Source organism: Erithacus rubecula (genome assembly GCF_903797595.1).
Source record: "Erithacus rubecula genome assembly, chromosome: 31".
NCBI classification, from domain to species: Eukaryota; Metazoa; Chordata; class Aves; order Passeriformes; family Muscicapidae; genus Erithacus; species Erithacus rubecula.
Window position 1 is genome coordinate 138,279 of NC_136682.1, and position 16,413 is coordinate 154,691.

The 16,413-nt window shown below is 58.3% G+C and overlaps 1 protein-coding gene across 4 annotated transcripts in view; it reads left to right on the forward strand.

Annotated features, from left to right (window-relative positions):
* The window catches only part of HDAC7 (histone deacetylase 7), a 57,932-nt gene that overhangs the window by 16,374 nt on the left and 25,145 nt on the right, over positions 1–16,413 (forward strand). The window contains exon 1 of one of the 4 annotated variants that reach the window (XM_079329275.1): positions 777–895. The exons of 1 other annotated variant lie outside the window; for it this stretch is intronic. Coding sequence is in view for 2 of the 3 variants with exons in the window: in XM_079329273.1 (XP_079185399.1) it covers positions 7,490–7,541 (52 nt within the window). In the remaining variant the exon portion in view is untranslated. Of the gene's footprint in view, positions 1–776; positions 896–7,118; positions 7,542–16,413 lie in introns of those variants that run through there. 2 more of the 4 variants (XM_079329273.1, XM_079329276.1) reach the window with 2 other exon arrangements.

Genomic DNA, 16,413 nt, shown 5'->3' on the forward strand with positions numbered 1-16,413 from the left:
TGGAAGAGCTCCCTATGCCCGAGCAGCCTCCTGCACTCCCACAGAGGTCTCACTGTGATTTTGGACAGGGTTTGAATCCCCTGAGCCCACTGAACCTCCCTATTTGCTCGGTTCAGTTTCTTTCTTTGCGGTGCTCAGTTTGCCTGGTCACGGCGTGGGGATGTTCCCTCTGTCCTGTGCCGTGCTCATCCCTCGGGATGTTCCCACTGGGGATGTTCTGTCTGTCCTGTGCTTAGCCCTGCTCATCTCTCGGGATGTTCCCTGTCGTGCGCTCACCTCATCCCACTGGATGATCCCGCTGTCCTGTGCTCAGCTCAGCTCATCCCTCGGGATGTTCCCACTCTCCTGCCCCCCACTCATCCCTGCTGGCCCCTTCTGGTTGGAGCTGCCTTGTCCCGATTCCCCCGGCAATCAGGGAACCCAGGCAGGGAGCGGGAGCCCGGGAACGGGCCGGTGCCAGGGGGGAGCGCTCGGCTCCACCTCGGCGCACGAACCCTTCCCCAGGTTCAGCCGCTCGGCCGCCCCTTTCTCAAAACTTGGGTGGCTCTGCCATCACCCGGGATGAATGGGCTCGGGGTCAAGTTTGCCATCCAGCGAGCAGCACGGCCCGGCTCCCACCGGCCGCTGGAATCGCCTCTCCCGGTCCCTCGTGTCGCGGAGCTCTGACCCATAAGGCGCCGCCCGCCCCCGGCCCGTCCGGTCCGGCCCGTCGCGGGGGCGGAGCGGCGCCGCCCGCAGCTCCCGCCGGGGCCGCTCCGCTCCGCTCCACCCGCCCGGGTTCCGGAGCGGCGGCGCAGGTGGAGCCGGAGCCCGCGGAGTCCCCGCGCGGCCCGGCCGCGGCCGCCCCCGCCGGAGGACGCTCCGGCATCGCCTCGGTCTCCGCCGCCGGCCCGAGGTAGGCACAACGACAAGGGGACACCGGGACAAGGGGACACCCGGGCCGGCCGCGGGTCTGTCACCCCGGCGGGTTTTGGGATCCCCATCCCCTCTCCGCAGCCCCCGCTCCGAGGGACTCCGCTCGCCCCCTCCCCAGTTCCCGCAGCTCCCGGGGCTGGCAGGCTCCTAGGAGGGGTGGGGGGGCTCTGGGGGCCTGGGGGCTCCCCGCAGCTGGGAGCGGGTGGGCTGGAGGGAGAGCGCCCATCCTGGGGGTGTCAATTCCTGCCTGCGCTCTGCAGCTCCCGCCGGGGGTCGCTGGGTGGGAGACCCCATTTCGAGAGGGCCCAGGGAGGGGCTGGCAGGGCTGTCACCCCCGGGACCGGTGGTGCTGTGGCATCGGGGGATGGCGATCCCCAGATCCAGCCCCGAGGAGCCCGTGGCCCGTGGAATGTGCGCCTGTGGCTGTGGGGCTCAGCCCGGACAAACTGCCGGAGCTGAGAGACAGAGCTCAGCCTCACGAGTCCCGGCTCACCGGGTCCAGCCAGGCCCCGTGGCTGCCTCGGAGAGCAAGTGCTGGGATGTGGCAAAGCCGAGCCTGTGGTTTGCTGGAATGTTTTTGTGCTGATCCGGTTGCCTTTCCCTTCGGAAGGGCCGGCAGGGCTGCGAGGGCAGAGGAGCAGCAGCACTGCTGGGTTTGTCCTTGGTGCATCTGCTGCAAAGGCACCTCTCTCTCTCCCCAAATACTTTGTGGGAAAAGGATGTGTGCTGGGAAAAGAGCTGTGGATGCCCCAAATTCCTGGGAAAGGAGTTGTGGATGCTCCAAATCCCCCAGATCCATATCCCAGAGCCACGAGCCAGTGCAGCCACAGATCTGTGCACCATCCAAGGTTTCCCCCATGCTGCCAATCCCTGGGCTCCCAAAAAGCAGCTTCTCACCCCTTTTATGGTGGAGGTGTTATCTGTGGTGTGGAGGCTTTGCTGGGTGATGGGATGTTGGGGAGTTCCTCCAGAGGAGCTGTGGGGTGTGCTGGACTGGAATCAGGCAGGAGAGGAGGTGTCACTCACGGGACAGGGAGTGGCCGCAGGGTTTGGATTCTGCATTTTCCCTACGGGATGAGCTGTGAAGGGTCCTGCCCGGGTTTGTTCCAGCAGCAGAGCTCCGGGAGGATGAGGGTCTGGATGCAATGCCTCTGACAAGATGTTTGCAGAGGGTTCCAGGCTGAAATCTCAGCCTTTCTCATGAGATCTCAGGCCCTTCCTGGTTTGCAGCGAGGGTCAGAGGATTTCAGCACTTCTCACTCTCTGCCTGATGTGAGCAGGAAGTGGGAGCACGAAAATGGCAGCGTGAAAATGGGAGCTCAGCAGGGAGTGGCAGTGGGGTGGCACTGAGGTGGCAGTGGGGTGGCAGTGTGGTGGCAGTGGAGGTTCCACCTGTCCTGACCCCTTCCCACGTGTCCTTTGGGAAGGGACAGGTCCCAGTGTCAGGGCTGCTCCAAGGGATGGTGGTGAGCGTGGACAGGCACAGGTGAGCGTGGACAGGCACATGGGAGCTTTTCCTGCAGTTATTCAATGGCTTCATTGGGAACCTCCCCGGGGCAGGGAGAGGCTCTGGCTGGGTGCTGGCTGCTCTCCTGAGCTGGCAGGGACGTTTCAGCACCGACACTGTTCTCAAAGACAGAAACTCCCTGTCTTCCTGCAACTTTGGGCCTGGGTTTGTGTTGGGACATGGGGAATCTGGGTGGCTGCAGCACGAGTGACTGGCCTTGGGTTTTTTTCTGTTCACATTTTGGAATTGGAATCAAGGCCCAGCTTCACCAGGGCCGGTGGCCCAAAATCCTCTGAGGTTCTGGGGATGTGAGTGGCCACATCAATGGCTTTGAGACACTTGATGCCAAAAAAGTTCCCCCTGCATGGGACACTGGGACAGGAACAATTCTGAGGAGGCTGAAAGGCAGTGCTGCAAAGCTCTGAACCATTTAGAAACTGTTGAAAGAAAAATGAGGTTTGAAAATGTCAGTTGTAAGGAGACCTTGTGTGTTTGGAGTGCATGGCTCAGATTTTCAGGCTTTTTCCTGTTCCAGCAGTGGGATACAATGGCATACGTGCTTTTTCAGTGAGTCTGGGAAATCCTGCAATCATGGATTTAACAGCTGGGACCTTGAGGAGGGGAAAAAACAAACAAGTGTGCTGGCAAGGCTCTGAAATGAGAGGCAGCTCCTTCTGCCCCGCTGCCCGACTCCGGCAGGGGAGGTGGCGAATCTCCTCTTCCATCTCTGGTTCAAACATCGAGCTGGAGTTGTTCTGATCTGATTTATTACCTTTTGATCTCCATCCAGCCCCGTCGCTGCTCTCCGGGACAGCGCAGGAGGGAGGTGAGTCAGCCGCGGTGTCTGTGTCTCATTGCCTTGCTATGCTCCCCGAGGGCAGGAATGCGTCCGTCCCGTCCGGGCTCCGCCGGCTGCGCTCTCGCAGCTCCTCTGCTGACTCTGAGTCCCGCCGGGGCGGGGAGGGGACACACGGACACAGCAGAGCGTCCTGCCCCCCCTGGGCTGGGCTCTGCGACCACGGTCCTTGGGTCAGCAGCTCTGAGCGCCCTAAAAAACCCTCGGGAAGCGCTGCTGGGAGCAGCCCCGCGGCCCCGGGATGATTTCGTGCCTTTGTTGGCGCCTTCACGCTCCGGGTTTGGTTCTGGTCATCTCCTTGGGGCTGTGCTCTGTTCCAGGTGCTTTTCTCGAAGGGCAGGGTCGGGGTTTTTAGGGAAAATTCTGTCACCCAGAGAAGGTGTGAGTTGGCACATTTGCTGTTTGATGCGATGGAGTCGTGAAGCTTCCGAGGGAGTGTCCAGAGTTCACGGGCATGCAGGGCTGTGAAATTTTAGCAGAAAAACCCGGGGTTTTTTAAGCCAAGCCAAGGAAATTTAGGAGAGCAGTGCTGGCCTGCAGACTGCAGGCCAGGGATTTGTTTTCTTTCTCTGTCTTGGAGAGCTGTCTTCCCTCGGAGCTGCCTTCCCGATATAGCAGCAGCTGCTAACTCTGAATGAATGTGCCGAATTCCAGCAGCGCCGAGCAGGATTCGGCCACTTGGATTCGAGTTTGGGCACAGTTTGGGAGGCCTGGGTGGCACTGGCCCAGTCTTTTGTCACACTAAAAATAGCAAATAGAGCCCAAGTTTTGCTCTGGGAGATTTCCTAGCCTCACCTCAGTGGGGTTTCGTGGGGCTGGAGGCAGGATTGAGGTGGCAGAGCCGTGACAGATCCCTGTCACCATCCCTGTCACCATCCCTGTCACCATCCCTGTCACCTCTTGGGCAATATCCGAGGGTGCTGAGGAAAGATCTTTGAGTCAGTGCCACGCTGGAGGCCTCCAGCAGGGAGGGGACATCCTAAGGGTGGGTCCCCATGGAGGTCCCAGCCCCACAGAGGGACTGGAGTGTCACACCTGATCCCAACCCACCTTTGCATTTTTGTCTCCTCAACCTCAAATTTCAGTGTCAAGGCCAGGTGTGGTCTGCTGGAAGAAGAATTAGGATGGTGTTTGTGGGCTTTTCCTCGGGGCCTGGCTGCTGTGCCCCCCACGCCCGCTTCCATCGGGTTTTGTCCCAGGAGCTGTTGGTATCCAGGAGCAGGAATGGTGCCAGTGGGGAATTGGCTCTTCCACAGAGCTGCATTTGCAGAGCTGGATCAAAACACAGCTCACAGCAGTGCAAAACAAACCCTGCTGGGCTGGGCACGCTCAGGGCTTCGTGCTGGAAAGGTGGGACCAGAGGCAGGGGACAGGGAGACAGAGGTGCAGGAGTTGGGGGAAGAGCCAGGAGCTGGGGGTGGCTCCCACTGGGCTCCAGGAGATAATTTTTACATCTCTGGGGTGTCCCTGTCACCCCAAAACGTCCTCCCAGTGTTTATCTGGGTTCTCCCTGTTTCATTTGGGCTCTCTGCTGCTTTGGAAGAAAGCAGCGTGTGTGAGGAGCCTCTGGAGCATCCTGGAGTTCTGGAAGTGCCTCGGAGTTCGGCTCCAGGGAGTTTTTCCAGGCAGTTCTCCCAGGAGTCAGGATTTGGTGCTGGGATTGGTTCTCTGGGGATGTTCTTGAGGCTTCAGGGAGGGAGGACCTCCCAAGGAAGGAGGATCTCTGATGGAAGGAGGTTCTCTGGTTCAAGGGAGCGGAAAGCTGTGGATGCTGAGGCTGCTTTTTCACAAGCTGCTATTGCGTAAGGGGAGCCTTGGGCAGCACAGAAAATGTGGAGAACTTCCTCACGGTGCTGGAGACAAAGCCAGGATTGCTCTCCCTGTTCCTTTCTTCCTTTATGCTTCCCTAAATTTCAATTCTTATGTAAATTCCTTGGGTTTGCCCGAGGCTTGATGCACTGATGATAACTTTCATATATTGCCTGGGGCTGCAACTTCCACATGAAAAAAATAATTGTTTCTTGTGCTCCTGCCTTGGCCTCTGCTCCATCCAGCTGCCTTCAGCAATTCTGGGGGGCTGTTGGGTTTGTCTTGAGTGGTTGCAGGGTGGGAATATTCACAGCAGAGCTGTCCCTGCTCCCTCCTTGCTCACTCCCAGGTTTTGCTGTGTCCTTCCTTCACCTCTGTGTCACGTTTGGAACTCAGATCTTGACCTGGCATCTCCTTGCTGCCCCACAATGGAGGCACCACAGAATTCCTAGGTGCAGGAACCTCTGCTGAGCTCAGCATCCCTGCCTCGGCCTTTTCCTCCCTTCAAGGCTGCACCAGCCCCTCTTTGCAGAGATGGACACAGAGGGGCGGTGGCAGCCTCCCAGGGCGGGTCCCCACGCTTTGGGACAGTCCCAGGGTTTGTCTCACCTCCTGGCACGGGACAGCAGAGCTGGGCCACGCTGGGATAGTTGAACTGCAGGTTAAGCAGATCTGTGTCTGTGATAGTTATCCAGCCTTTGGAAGCAGGGTTTAACTGGGAGGCCTCTCTTGGATGTCGCTGTCTGGGTGAGGGATGGGATCAGAGGTGCCCTGTATAAGTTTTGGGGAGTGTTTTCAGAACTCGTCTGTTTGGGAAATTCAGTTATTTCATATAATTATGGGATGGTTTGGGTTGGGAGGTGCCTTAAAGCTCATCCAGTCCCACCATCCATGGATGTCCTTACACCTTCCACTGTCCCAGGTTAATCCAAGTCCTGTCCAGCCTGGCCTTGGACACTTCCAGGGATCCAGGGGCAGCCCCTGCTTCTCTGGACACCCTGTGCCAAGGCCTCATCACCCTCACAGGGAGGAATTTCTTCCTAATTAGCACTGCAGACTGTCAACCCCTGCTGGTGACTTACTCCTGCCCAAAAACCCAGGAAAAAGCAAATTTCTGGGCAGTGAGTGAGCTGGCAGAGCATGCTGGCATCACGAGGATTCAAATGCAGCTGCTGGATGGACACACTGTGAACTGGCAGGGACTAGTTTCAGGTGCTGAGTTTGATCTACAGAAACTTCAAATTGTGTGTTTGTTTTCCCGGTATCTAAGGGTTCAAGTAATTTATATTTTGCCTGTGTTAATTCTGATGCTGGTTGTTAAGCAGGACCAGATCTTTCCTCCCCACATCTGGTGGCTGGGTGCGATCCCAGCCTTTCCTTCCAGGGGTGAGCTGAGCTGGGAGGGGCTGTTGGTGCAGAGCTGGGTTTTGGGCTTTAGGCTTTAGGCTTTGAGCTTTTGGGTTTGGGTTTTGAGCTTTAGATTTTGGACTTTGGGCTTTGTGTTTTGTGTTTGGGTTTTGGGGGTGCTCTAGTTGCATCGGTGCTGCCAGCTGCCTTTGAGACCCTTTTGGATCTCTGCAGTTCCTGCTGCACGGAGGTGCCTGGGCAGGCTGAACCTGTGGGGACAGGCTGGGCTCCACCAGGGCTGTGCGGGAGGCGGCTTGTGCTGGGCTTTGGCCACATCCCAGAAGCCGTGGCCTCGCTGGGCTACTGGGCTGCAGCTCTGCACCTCCCGGTGGGCTCAACCCTGGCGATGTTCGCGGCAGTTTGGGGCTGGGGACATCCCTCTGGGGGTCCCGGTGTGCCGACGTTCGGGGTCGGGAGGATCAGGGGTGACCTCGGGGGCTGTGACAGCGTTGGGCTCTCCCCAAGGGCGCTCTCAGCAGCCCTACCTGCTGCTCCCCGAGTCAGTCTCGCTGAGGTGAGAGTTGTTGTGCAGAGTTTCCTCTTTTATATCCTCTTATGTCACGCAGCCCCGGCGGCTGAGCGCGCCCGAAATAGCTGCCAATCCCGGGAGGTTTCACTTCAAGGTCTCTATTCTTGGCTCGCCGGCGTTACTCAGTCATGAGCTCAGGGACCGCGGCGTGAGGACCGGCAGGGCGAGTGCCATGCGGAGCTGCTGGCCCGGGGTGGCTGCGAGGACTCGGTGTGGGCACGGCCCAGCTCGGCAGGAGCTCTGAGCGGATGAAATAAGCGCTGCCGGAGCCGCTGCGTTCCCGACCGCTCCGGGACGGGATGAGTCAGTTCTGAGACGCTGCTCCGCGGCCTCGGTTGCGTCTGACCCAGCTCGGCACAGCTCAGATGCTCTCCCTGCTGATCCCAGCATCGGCTGGGCGGCAGGGATGAAGCAGAAGTGAGTGTGGGATGCGGAGCCGCGGCTTCCCGGCAGCGGAACTCTCTGGATGTTCTCGGGGCTGGAGGTCGCCGCCGCGCTGGGGATGTTCAGCCCGTCCTGTGAGTGCCTCTCTCCCGTCCCTGGGGATTTGTTCCTTGGCGGCGGGGCTGGGGGAAGGTGAGCAGGGAAAGTCCTGCAGGATGGGCACAGACAGGGAGCGCCGGGCTCACTCCTTGGGTGGGGAGGGGTCCCAGGGTGTGCGGTGGGCACGGCCGGAGAGGGGCAGGGTCGGAGCATTGAGGCTTGTGGCCACCAACGGGACAGGGTGAGGGCACTGAGGATTGGTGGCCACTAGCGGGGCAAGCTCAGGGCACTGAGGGCTGATAGGCATGGTTAGAGCAGGGCAGGTTCAGGGCATTGAGGGTTGGTGGGCACCAGCAAGGTGGATGATCCTCATTGTCAATCCTGCTCATAGTGGGTTCCACGTTGTGGAGAGATCCTCATCCTGGTGGAATCCTGGCTGCGGTAGGATCCTCAGTCTGGTGGGATCCTCAAGGCACTGAGGGTTGGTGGGCATGGCCACCAGCAAGGTGGATGATTCTCATTTTAGTGGGCCCCTGGTCATGGTGACCCTCATCTGATCACTCTCATGGTGACTCTCACTGGGACCCTCATCCCAGTGAGATCCTCGTGGTGATGGGACCTTCATCCTGATGGGATCCTTGTGGTGCTGGGGTCGTCAGGGCACTGAGGGTTGATGTCCTGCAGGAGGGTCCCAGCTCGGGTTGTTCTGCAGCCCTGGAGCCAGGGGAGGGGAGTGACAGGGTTGGTGCCAGCTGCAGCAGCTGGCACAGGACTGGCTCTCTTGGCAGCTGCATTTTGTGGCTGTTTCAGAGTGAACTCAGCAGCTCTGCTTGGATCTGGTGAAGGCACTGCCTGGGGGAATGCAGGGGAACCCCTGGGTGGTATCTCCACAGGACTTTGGCTGGTATTGAGGGTGTTTCTTGGGACTAACCTCATTTTCCAGACTCCCTTTAACATTTTTAGCTATTCTGACTCCAGCCTCGCTGGGTTAGGTGTATTCCACGCCGGAGTGAGCCATGCCCAGCTTGGGGCACAGACAGCATCCGCACCTGGGGGATTTATGGCACGGGGGGGAAGAACGCCCGTGCTGGGTGGAGAAGGTGCTGGTGGTGGCTTTGGCCGGGCTGGGAGGTGTTTGGGGCTCTGTACGTGGGGTTGCTGGGGAGGAGTGTTGTGTTCCGAGCTCGCATCCTGCCTGCGCTGCGGGGAACGGTCACGTGCGCTCGAGGCCTTTGTCCTGCGCCTCGCTGCTTTTTTTAAAATTTATTTTTAGGTGCTCTCCAGCTTCCTCTTCCTCCTGCGCCGCGCTGCACTCCCTCTTTCTAACTCCCTCTTCTAGGATTGCTTTTTTGAAAGGCAGTTCCTCCTTAAAGTCATTTTTGCAGGCCTTTGTCTGGGCTTGGGAGCTGGCCCAGTTCAGCATTAGCAGCTGCTGGCTCCTCTGGGTAAGCAAGAACAAATAAAGGTTTTACACTGAATGAATCATTTGAGCCTTATCTGTCCTTCCCAGCCCAGGACAGCTGTGCAACTTCTGCTGCAGTGCCTGCAGGGCACAGAGGCTCCTTGGATGCCTCCTCCTGCCCCTGGCTGGCCTCAGTGGGTTTGTGCTGCTCATCCTGGGCTGTCTCAGTGAATCCTTGCTGTGTCTTGAGCTCTGTCCCACGCTTGGTTAGGAAGCTGTGCTCTGGAATGGTTCCCTCTCCATAAAATCTCGGCTCCTTCAGCCTTGCCAATGCTTGGGGTGGTTTGGGTGAAAATGCAGAAGTGTCGTGGTGGGAGCCACATCCTGGTGGGATTGTCGTGGTGGGATCCTGGTCATGGTGGGATCCTGGTCGTGGTGGGATTCACATTGTGGTGGGATCCTGATCATGGTGGGATCCACATTGTGGTGAGATCCTGGCTGTGATAGAATCCTCATGGTTGTGGGATCCTCGTGGTGTGATCCACATTGTAGTGAGATCCTGATCATGGTGGGCTCCTCATCCTGGTGGAATCATGGTCCTGTTGAAATCCTCATGGTGGTGGGATGCCGGCTGTGGTGGGATCATCATCCTGGTGGGATCCTGGCTGTGGTGGGAACCTGGTGGTGGATGAGCTTTGTAGGCAGACAAGGTGTGTGGGGATGATATCCTGGGCAGTGGCACTCAGGAGCTGTGCTGTGGCTTTGCTGGGTTAAGAGGCAGGATTTGCAGATAAGTAGCCGGAGTTGGTTTAATAACAAATGTGGGAGAAGGGAGGAGACAGCAGATAAAGCCTTGGGCTCATGCCTGGGAGGTTTGGATCTGACACTAAGGCGAGGAGTTGACCAGAGCTTGTGTTGGATCCTGGGCATGGAGGGTTCTTGAGGGATACCCAGGGGCCTGGATCCATCATTGCTTCCCCTCTCCCTGACAGCCACAGGGATCTGGATCCATCATCCCTTCCCTTCTCCCTGGCACCCCCCAGGGATCTGGATCCATCCCCCCTTCCCTTTTCTGGCACCCCCAGGGTCTGGATCCATTCCCCCTTCCCTTCTCTCTGGATCCATCTCCCCATCCCTTCCCCCTGGTACCCCAAGTTCCCCTGCTGGGCAGAGCCCACAGCACCCGCACAGCCCCATGAGGCTGGGTTGCAATCTGCTTTTCTCCTCTGGCAGAGCAGCTCTCAGCCCCTCAGAGCCTTTTACCACCAGCCTGCTCAGCCAGCCCTTGGCTTCTCTGCCCTTCACTCATTTTATAGTCATTAATTTGTGGATGGGGCAGAAGTCCTGCTGGGTTTGCTCGTGGAGCTATGGGGGTGGGATGGTTGTGGTGCCTCATCTCCTGTGCTGGGTCCATCCCTGGCAGTGCAGGGATGCTGGATCCCCCCTTCCCCACCAGCTGCAGGCTCTGTGAGGTGAGCAGGAATGATTCACCTGGATTAAACCACAAATCTTCCCTCTTCTTCCAATTCTCTGCCGCCGTAAACAGCCCCAGTCTGGGATAGGTGAGCAGAGGCAGCACAGCCCTGCCAAGGCCTCGTGTCCACAAATTACTAAATCCTGCCTGAAAAGTCGAAGTATGAAAACATTATTTTTGGGGTTTGGCTGAGCCTCGTGGATTGCTGGGATCGAGCCACCTCAGCTGTGTCTGGACACTGCCTGCAGCTCTGCCCACCTTGCAGCCCATGAGGAGGGTGGAGGAAGGCTCAGGGGGGCTCTGGGGGTTTGGGGGTGCTGAGTCAGGAGCTTTGCTGGGTCCTGAGGTGGGTCTGGGCTTTGTGAACCTGCTGCTTCACATCCCTGCACCCAGATTGCTTCTCCTTGCCTGGGCTGGGGAATTTCCTGCTGCTGGAGATGGAGATAACTGATGTGGGGCTTTGAGTCGCATCACAGCTCCCCCGGGGGAAGCTGAGCTGATTCCCTGATTGCTGAGCTCTGGCAGGGGCAGTGCCCAGTGCACGGGTGGTTTGTGGGTGGATTTGGGATCCCTGGTTTGATTTGGGATCCCTGGTACCCGGAGCTGCCAGCACAGGGCTGGCAGCTGCTGAGCCCGGCGGTGAGACGCTGGTATGTGAGATGTAAACTCAGTCCCAAAGTTTAGATTACAGCCCTGTGAAAAACATCAGCTCCCCTAAATGGAGCCCAGATGGTGGCGGAAGCCTGGAAGCCTCAGGCCAGGAATTGCAGGAGCAGTGTGAGCAAAGGGCTCGGGGCTGTGGGGGAAGGAGAGGGAGGGAGGTGGGGGCTCAGCATCCCAAACCCAAATCTCCTCCACCTCGTCCCCTTGAAACAGCCGGGGACGACCAAAATCTCCCGGTTGCATCACAGTGAGTGCAGCCTTTCCAAAGCCGAGCTTACCGCAGAGCTGAGCTCAAGGGTTGGACACACGAGCTCTGCTCACCCAGGAGCTCGGCCAGAGGAGGAATTTCCCCGTGCTCTCATCTGGGCAGGTCCAGAGCTGAGGGGAGAGCTGGGCTGGGCAAGAGGAGCTGCCCCAGGATGGTGGGGACAGTTTAGGGGAGCCTGGACACTGTTTCAGGGTCCTGCTGTGGTGACAAGATGTCACAATAGATGTCCCAGGGCACTGAGGGGATCTGAGGGCTCCTTCCTCCTGTGTCACAGGGCTGAACTCAGCTGAGTCTGTGATTGTAGGGGAAGGAGGGAAGGAGGGAAGGAGGGAGGGAAGGAAGGAAGGAAGGAAGGAAGGAAGGAAGGAAGGAGGAAGGAAGGAAGGAAGGAAGGAAGGAAGGAAGGAAGGAAGGAAGGAAGGAAGGAAGGAAGGAAGGAAGGAAGGAAGGAAGGACGGAAGGAAGGAAGGAAGGAAGGAAGGAAGGGAGGAAGGGAGGAAGGGAGGAAGGGAGGAAGGGAGGAAGGGAGGAAGGGAGGAAGGGAGGAAGGAGGAAGGGAGGAAGGGAGGAAGGGAGGAAGGGAGGAAGGGAGGAAGGGAGGAAGGGAGGAAGGGAGGAAGGGAGGAAGGGGGGAAGGGAGGAAGGGAGGAAGGGAGGAAGGGAGGAAGGGAGGAAGGGAGGAAGGGAGGAAGGGAGGAAGGGAGGAAGGGAGGAAGGAGGGAAGGAGGGAAGGAGGGAAGGAGGAAAGGAAGAAAGGAGGAAAGAAAGGAGGAAGGAAAGAAAGAAGGAAGGAAGGAAGGAAGGAAGGAAGGAAGGAAGGAAGGAAGAGGAAGGAAGGAAGAAGGAAGGCAGAAGGAATAGGAGGAAGGAAGGAGGAAGGAAGATAAGAAAGGAAGGAAGGAAGGAAGGAAGGAAGGAAGGAAGGAAGGAAGGAAGGAAGGAAGGACTCGTGACTCTCTGATGCTCTCAGTGCAGTGGCAGCACTGTACTCCCCACTTCAGAAAAGGCTCAGAGCTGCAGAAAGGAGCCCTGCCCTGCAGGGAGAGGTGATGGTGGAGCCCAGGCCGCTTGGCTGGGGACAGGACACTCAAGACCTCAGCTCCTTTGGGGGCTGGAGCAGAGGAGTTGTGGTTTGTGCTTCAGCCTCATCCACCCTGTGTGAATCTGATGTCAAATCAGGGAGTCCCTGGAGAAACATCTGCAGTGTCTCCAGCCCTGGCCAGGGCTCTGTGAATCTCACCCAGGTCTTGACAGGTCTCAGCCAGAGCTCCATGGGTCCCATCCAGAGCTCCACAAGTCTCATTTCCAGTTCCTGAGGGTTCCTTGGCCGCCTCCTTGTTTGTGCTCGAGGTGTGGATCTGTCTCAGCGCTGATGATGAACCCTTGAAAGCTCCACCAGGAGCAGAAAGCTGGGAGGGTTTGGATTCTTTTTACCTTGGTGGGACCCTGCTGCATTCTCAGCGTTTCTCTCACACAAACTGTGCCTGGGTGGAGGTTCTGTCCCAGCTGGATGGGCTGGATCAGTCCCAGTGCTGGGGGGATTTTGGCTCCACCACAGCCAGAACCAGCCCAGCCTCATGGTGCCAGGAGAGGCAGGAGGGTGCAGGGTGTATCTGGGAGGGGCTCAGGGTGTTTGACGGGGTGCTGGCACAGCTGGAGGTGGGATAGAGAAACTCGCAGAGGAATTTGTGGAGCTGGGGCGTGTGCTGGATCTGCAGGGATCCCTGTGTGCTCCCTGCTCCTCCTGCCTCTCCTGGCGTGCAGGGGGAGGCTGGAGCAGATCCCTGCCTCCTTCCCTCTCTCCACGTGGCTTCTGTGGTCATCCCCCCGCAGCAGCTCTTGCACATTCCTGACCCTGGAAATGAGAGATGAGGCTTGGCCGGAGCTCTGCCCCTGTCCAGCCACGCTGACCCCACAGCCCAGCTCACAGCAGAGGTTCCCATCCCCATGCTAGGCATCTTTTGGATGTGCTCAGCATCAGCCCATGGATCTCACAGTCATGGGGATGGGGACGCCCCAAAGAAAGATCCCTGGGATGAGCAAAGCTCCCAGATCTCATCACAAAACCCAGTGGGTTTTTATTTTGTCAGATTATCCAAGTTAAAGGCAGGAACGCTCTGACTTCATGGCAGGGAGGGGGAATCACACCCCAAAGGTCTGGCTGGGAATTGTTGCTTTCGTGCAGGGGGAAAAAAATCTCCGTGAGGCAAAGGCTGAGAAGGGAATGGGGTTTGGGGCTGGGTCTGTGGATTCAAGCCTGGACTGGGGGCTCTGGGGAGGTTTTGTGCAGCCTGTGTTGCTCCTCCTGGCTCAGGCTGCAGCTCTGGCAGGGCTGGGCTGAGAGGGGCGGCCAAGCAGCTGGGAGGGAGAGGAGCAGCAGCTCCAGGAGCCAGGCTTGTGGGAGCTGATTGCTCCCATCCCCTGTCCCTGCTCCCATCCCTGTTCCCATCCCCTTTCCCTGCTCATGTTCCCTTTCCCTGGTCCTGACCCCTTCCCCTGCTCCCCAACCTCATGCCCTGCTCCCATCTCCTTTTCCCGACCCCTTTTCCCTCTCCCATCCCCTTCTCCTTCTCCCATCCTTTTCTCTGCTCCCATCCCCTGTCCCTGCTCCCAATCCCCTTTCCCTTTTCCCCATCTCCTTTCCCTACTCCCCTCCCCTTTCTGGGAACATCCAAAAATCTTTTATGTCACCGCAATCCCTGTGAGGCAGGGGCTGAGCTCCAGACCCTCCCAGCTCTGCCAAAGCAGGAATTCACCTTGTCCTGTGTGAGCAGCCAGAACCCCTCCAGATTCCCCTTTTTTGCTGCCACCCCCTGGGGTGCTCCCAGCTCCTCGTTTGCCCTCCAGCAGCAGCCACAAGCCCCTTGCACATCCCACCCAGTTTTTGTGGGGTTGCAGGAGCCCTGGGATGCCAGAGCAGAGCTCCTTGCCAGGGTGGAAGGACCAGTTTTTCTCCTTCCCTTATCACCCTGCACGACCACCAAAGGGGTTTTAATTTCTGGCAGCAATTGTGGAGTTGTTCAGATCTCCATCATCATCAGGTTCAGCCTCTGAAGGGTTGCAGGGTTGGCAGCAAACAGGGATGAGCAGAGAAAATAAGCAGGGAAAAGTCGGCTGCTGCTGAAACCCCTGCAAGGGGAGAGGTTTTGCTGAGGAAAATTAGGAAGCATAAATGATTTACATCCTCCATCCTCCATCATCATCCCCCTCCCAGCCCTCGTGGGTTTTCAGGATCTTGGGAGAAGAGTTTTGGTCTGGTTTTGCACAGAGGCTGAAAGGAGGCCTGGGGTCCTCAAAACCAGAGAGGTTTTTAGAGGAGATTTACAGAGCAAACTAAAATTGTTTTTCTTGCCTCTTCTTCCATGGTGTGTCTTAAATCTTCCTGAGAAGGTTTTTAATTGGAACACGCCACATTAAAAGAATAATCCCAGGTGTGAGTGGAGTCTGGAAACTGGAAAATTCTCCGTTTAGCTGGAAATGTTCAGCAAACAGGTGAAGTTATGCCAAATTCTCCAGGGGCCTTTGGACAGCGCTCCCGGGGATGCCCAGGGTGGGATTTTGGGGTGTCTGTGCAGGGCCAGGGGTTGGACTGGATGATTTCTGTGAGTCCCTTCCCACTCTGAATATTCTATGATGGTGTGATTCTATGAAAACATTTGTTCCTGAAATTGGAGTCATTCCTGGGATTGCAACACCCGGGCTGTGTTTCCAATTAATCTGCTGAAGTCGTCATGTATTTCCAAGTGCATTGGCTCAGCACGGAGAAATCTGGCACTGGCTGGGGGCTGAAATGCCAGCTGGGATGAGCACGGAATGAAATGAGGGAATGGCCCCGGGGGCTGGCCCAGGGCACCTGGCCCGGGACCTCCGAGGGACTCTGGTGGAGGGGGGGATGGGGAGGGGGCAGAGCAGCCTCCCCTGGGAATGGGACAGCCTGGAATTGCTGTGGAGTTGCTGCCGGGTTTTTCCTGAGCAGTTCTGGGTGTGTGTTTTGTTTTGGGGGAGGAGGGGAGGGGGTGCAGGGTGAGTTATGCTCTGTGCATTCCCTGCTCTCCATCCTGGGAGGGGACAGGGGGAAATTTTGGGATGGTGGAGAGACCTCCCCATGGCAGCCCCTCCCAAGGGCAGCTCCTGCAGGGTTGGTTTGGGAGGGGAGGAGTCCCTGGGGTGCTGTGGGGCACAGTTTGGGGTTCAGAATTGGTTTGGTTTGGGTCCCTGGGGTGCTGTGGGGCAGAGTTTGGGTTCGGACCCGGCTCGGTTCCCTCGGCCATGGGTTTTCCCCTCCCTTGCAGCAGCTGGATGTGACCCTGCCGCATTCCTGCCCCTCTCCCGGGGGTTTCTGGGGAATAAAGTCGGAGCTGGAGCCGGGTCCCAGCTGGGTGGGAGCGGCCCCGAGCGCTGAGTAGGAATCTTCCCTTTCCAAAAACCGGGGTCAGGATGAGGTTCCCCCTCCCTCCGGAGCCAGCGGGGAGGAGGATGGGAGCAGGAAAAGGGGATGGGAGAAGAGGAAGGGAGCAGGGGAAAAGAATGGGAGAAGGAGAGAGGGATGGGAGAAGGGGATAGTAACAGGGAAAGGGGTCGGGAGAAGGGGATGGGAGCAGGGGAGGGGGTCAGGGAAAGGGGATGGGAACAGGGAAAGGGGATGGGAGCAAGGGACAGGAGCAGGGAAAAGGGATTGGAGAAGGGGAGTGGAGTAGGGAAAGGGAATGGGAGCAGGGGAAGGGAGCAAGGAAAGGGGTCAGGAGCAAAGGATGGGAGAAGGGGAAGGGGATGGGGATGGGAGCAGGGGAGGGGTCGGGAGCAGGGGAGGGGTCGGCGAGGCTCAGGGCGCCTCCTGCTCTGGGCTCAGCGCTGGCTCTGCCCTTTAGGGGGAACCCTCCGAGCTGCTTTTGGGACAGGAACGTGCCGGGTGCCCGGAGCTTTGAGAAGCAGAGCAGGGATGGGATTTTCCTGCTGGGGCAGGGACGGTGCTGACAGGATCCCAGACTGGATCGGGTCCGTTCCCGTCTGCCAGGGCAGCGCCGGGAGTGTCGTGCGAGCCCGAGCAGCCTCCCCGAGCCTGAAATCCTGAACAAAACCCCGGGGAAGCCGAGGCAGAGG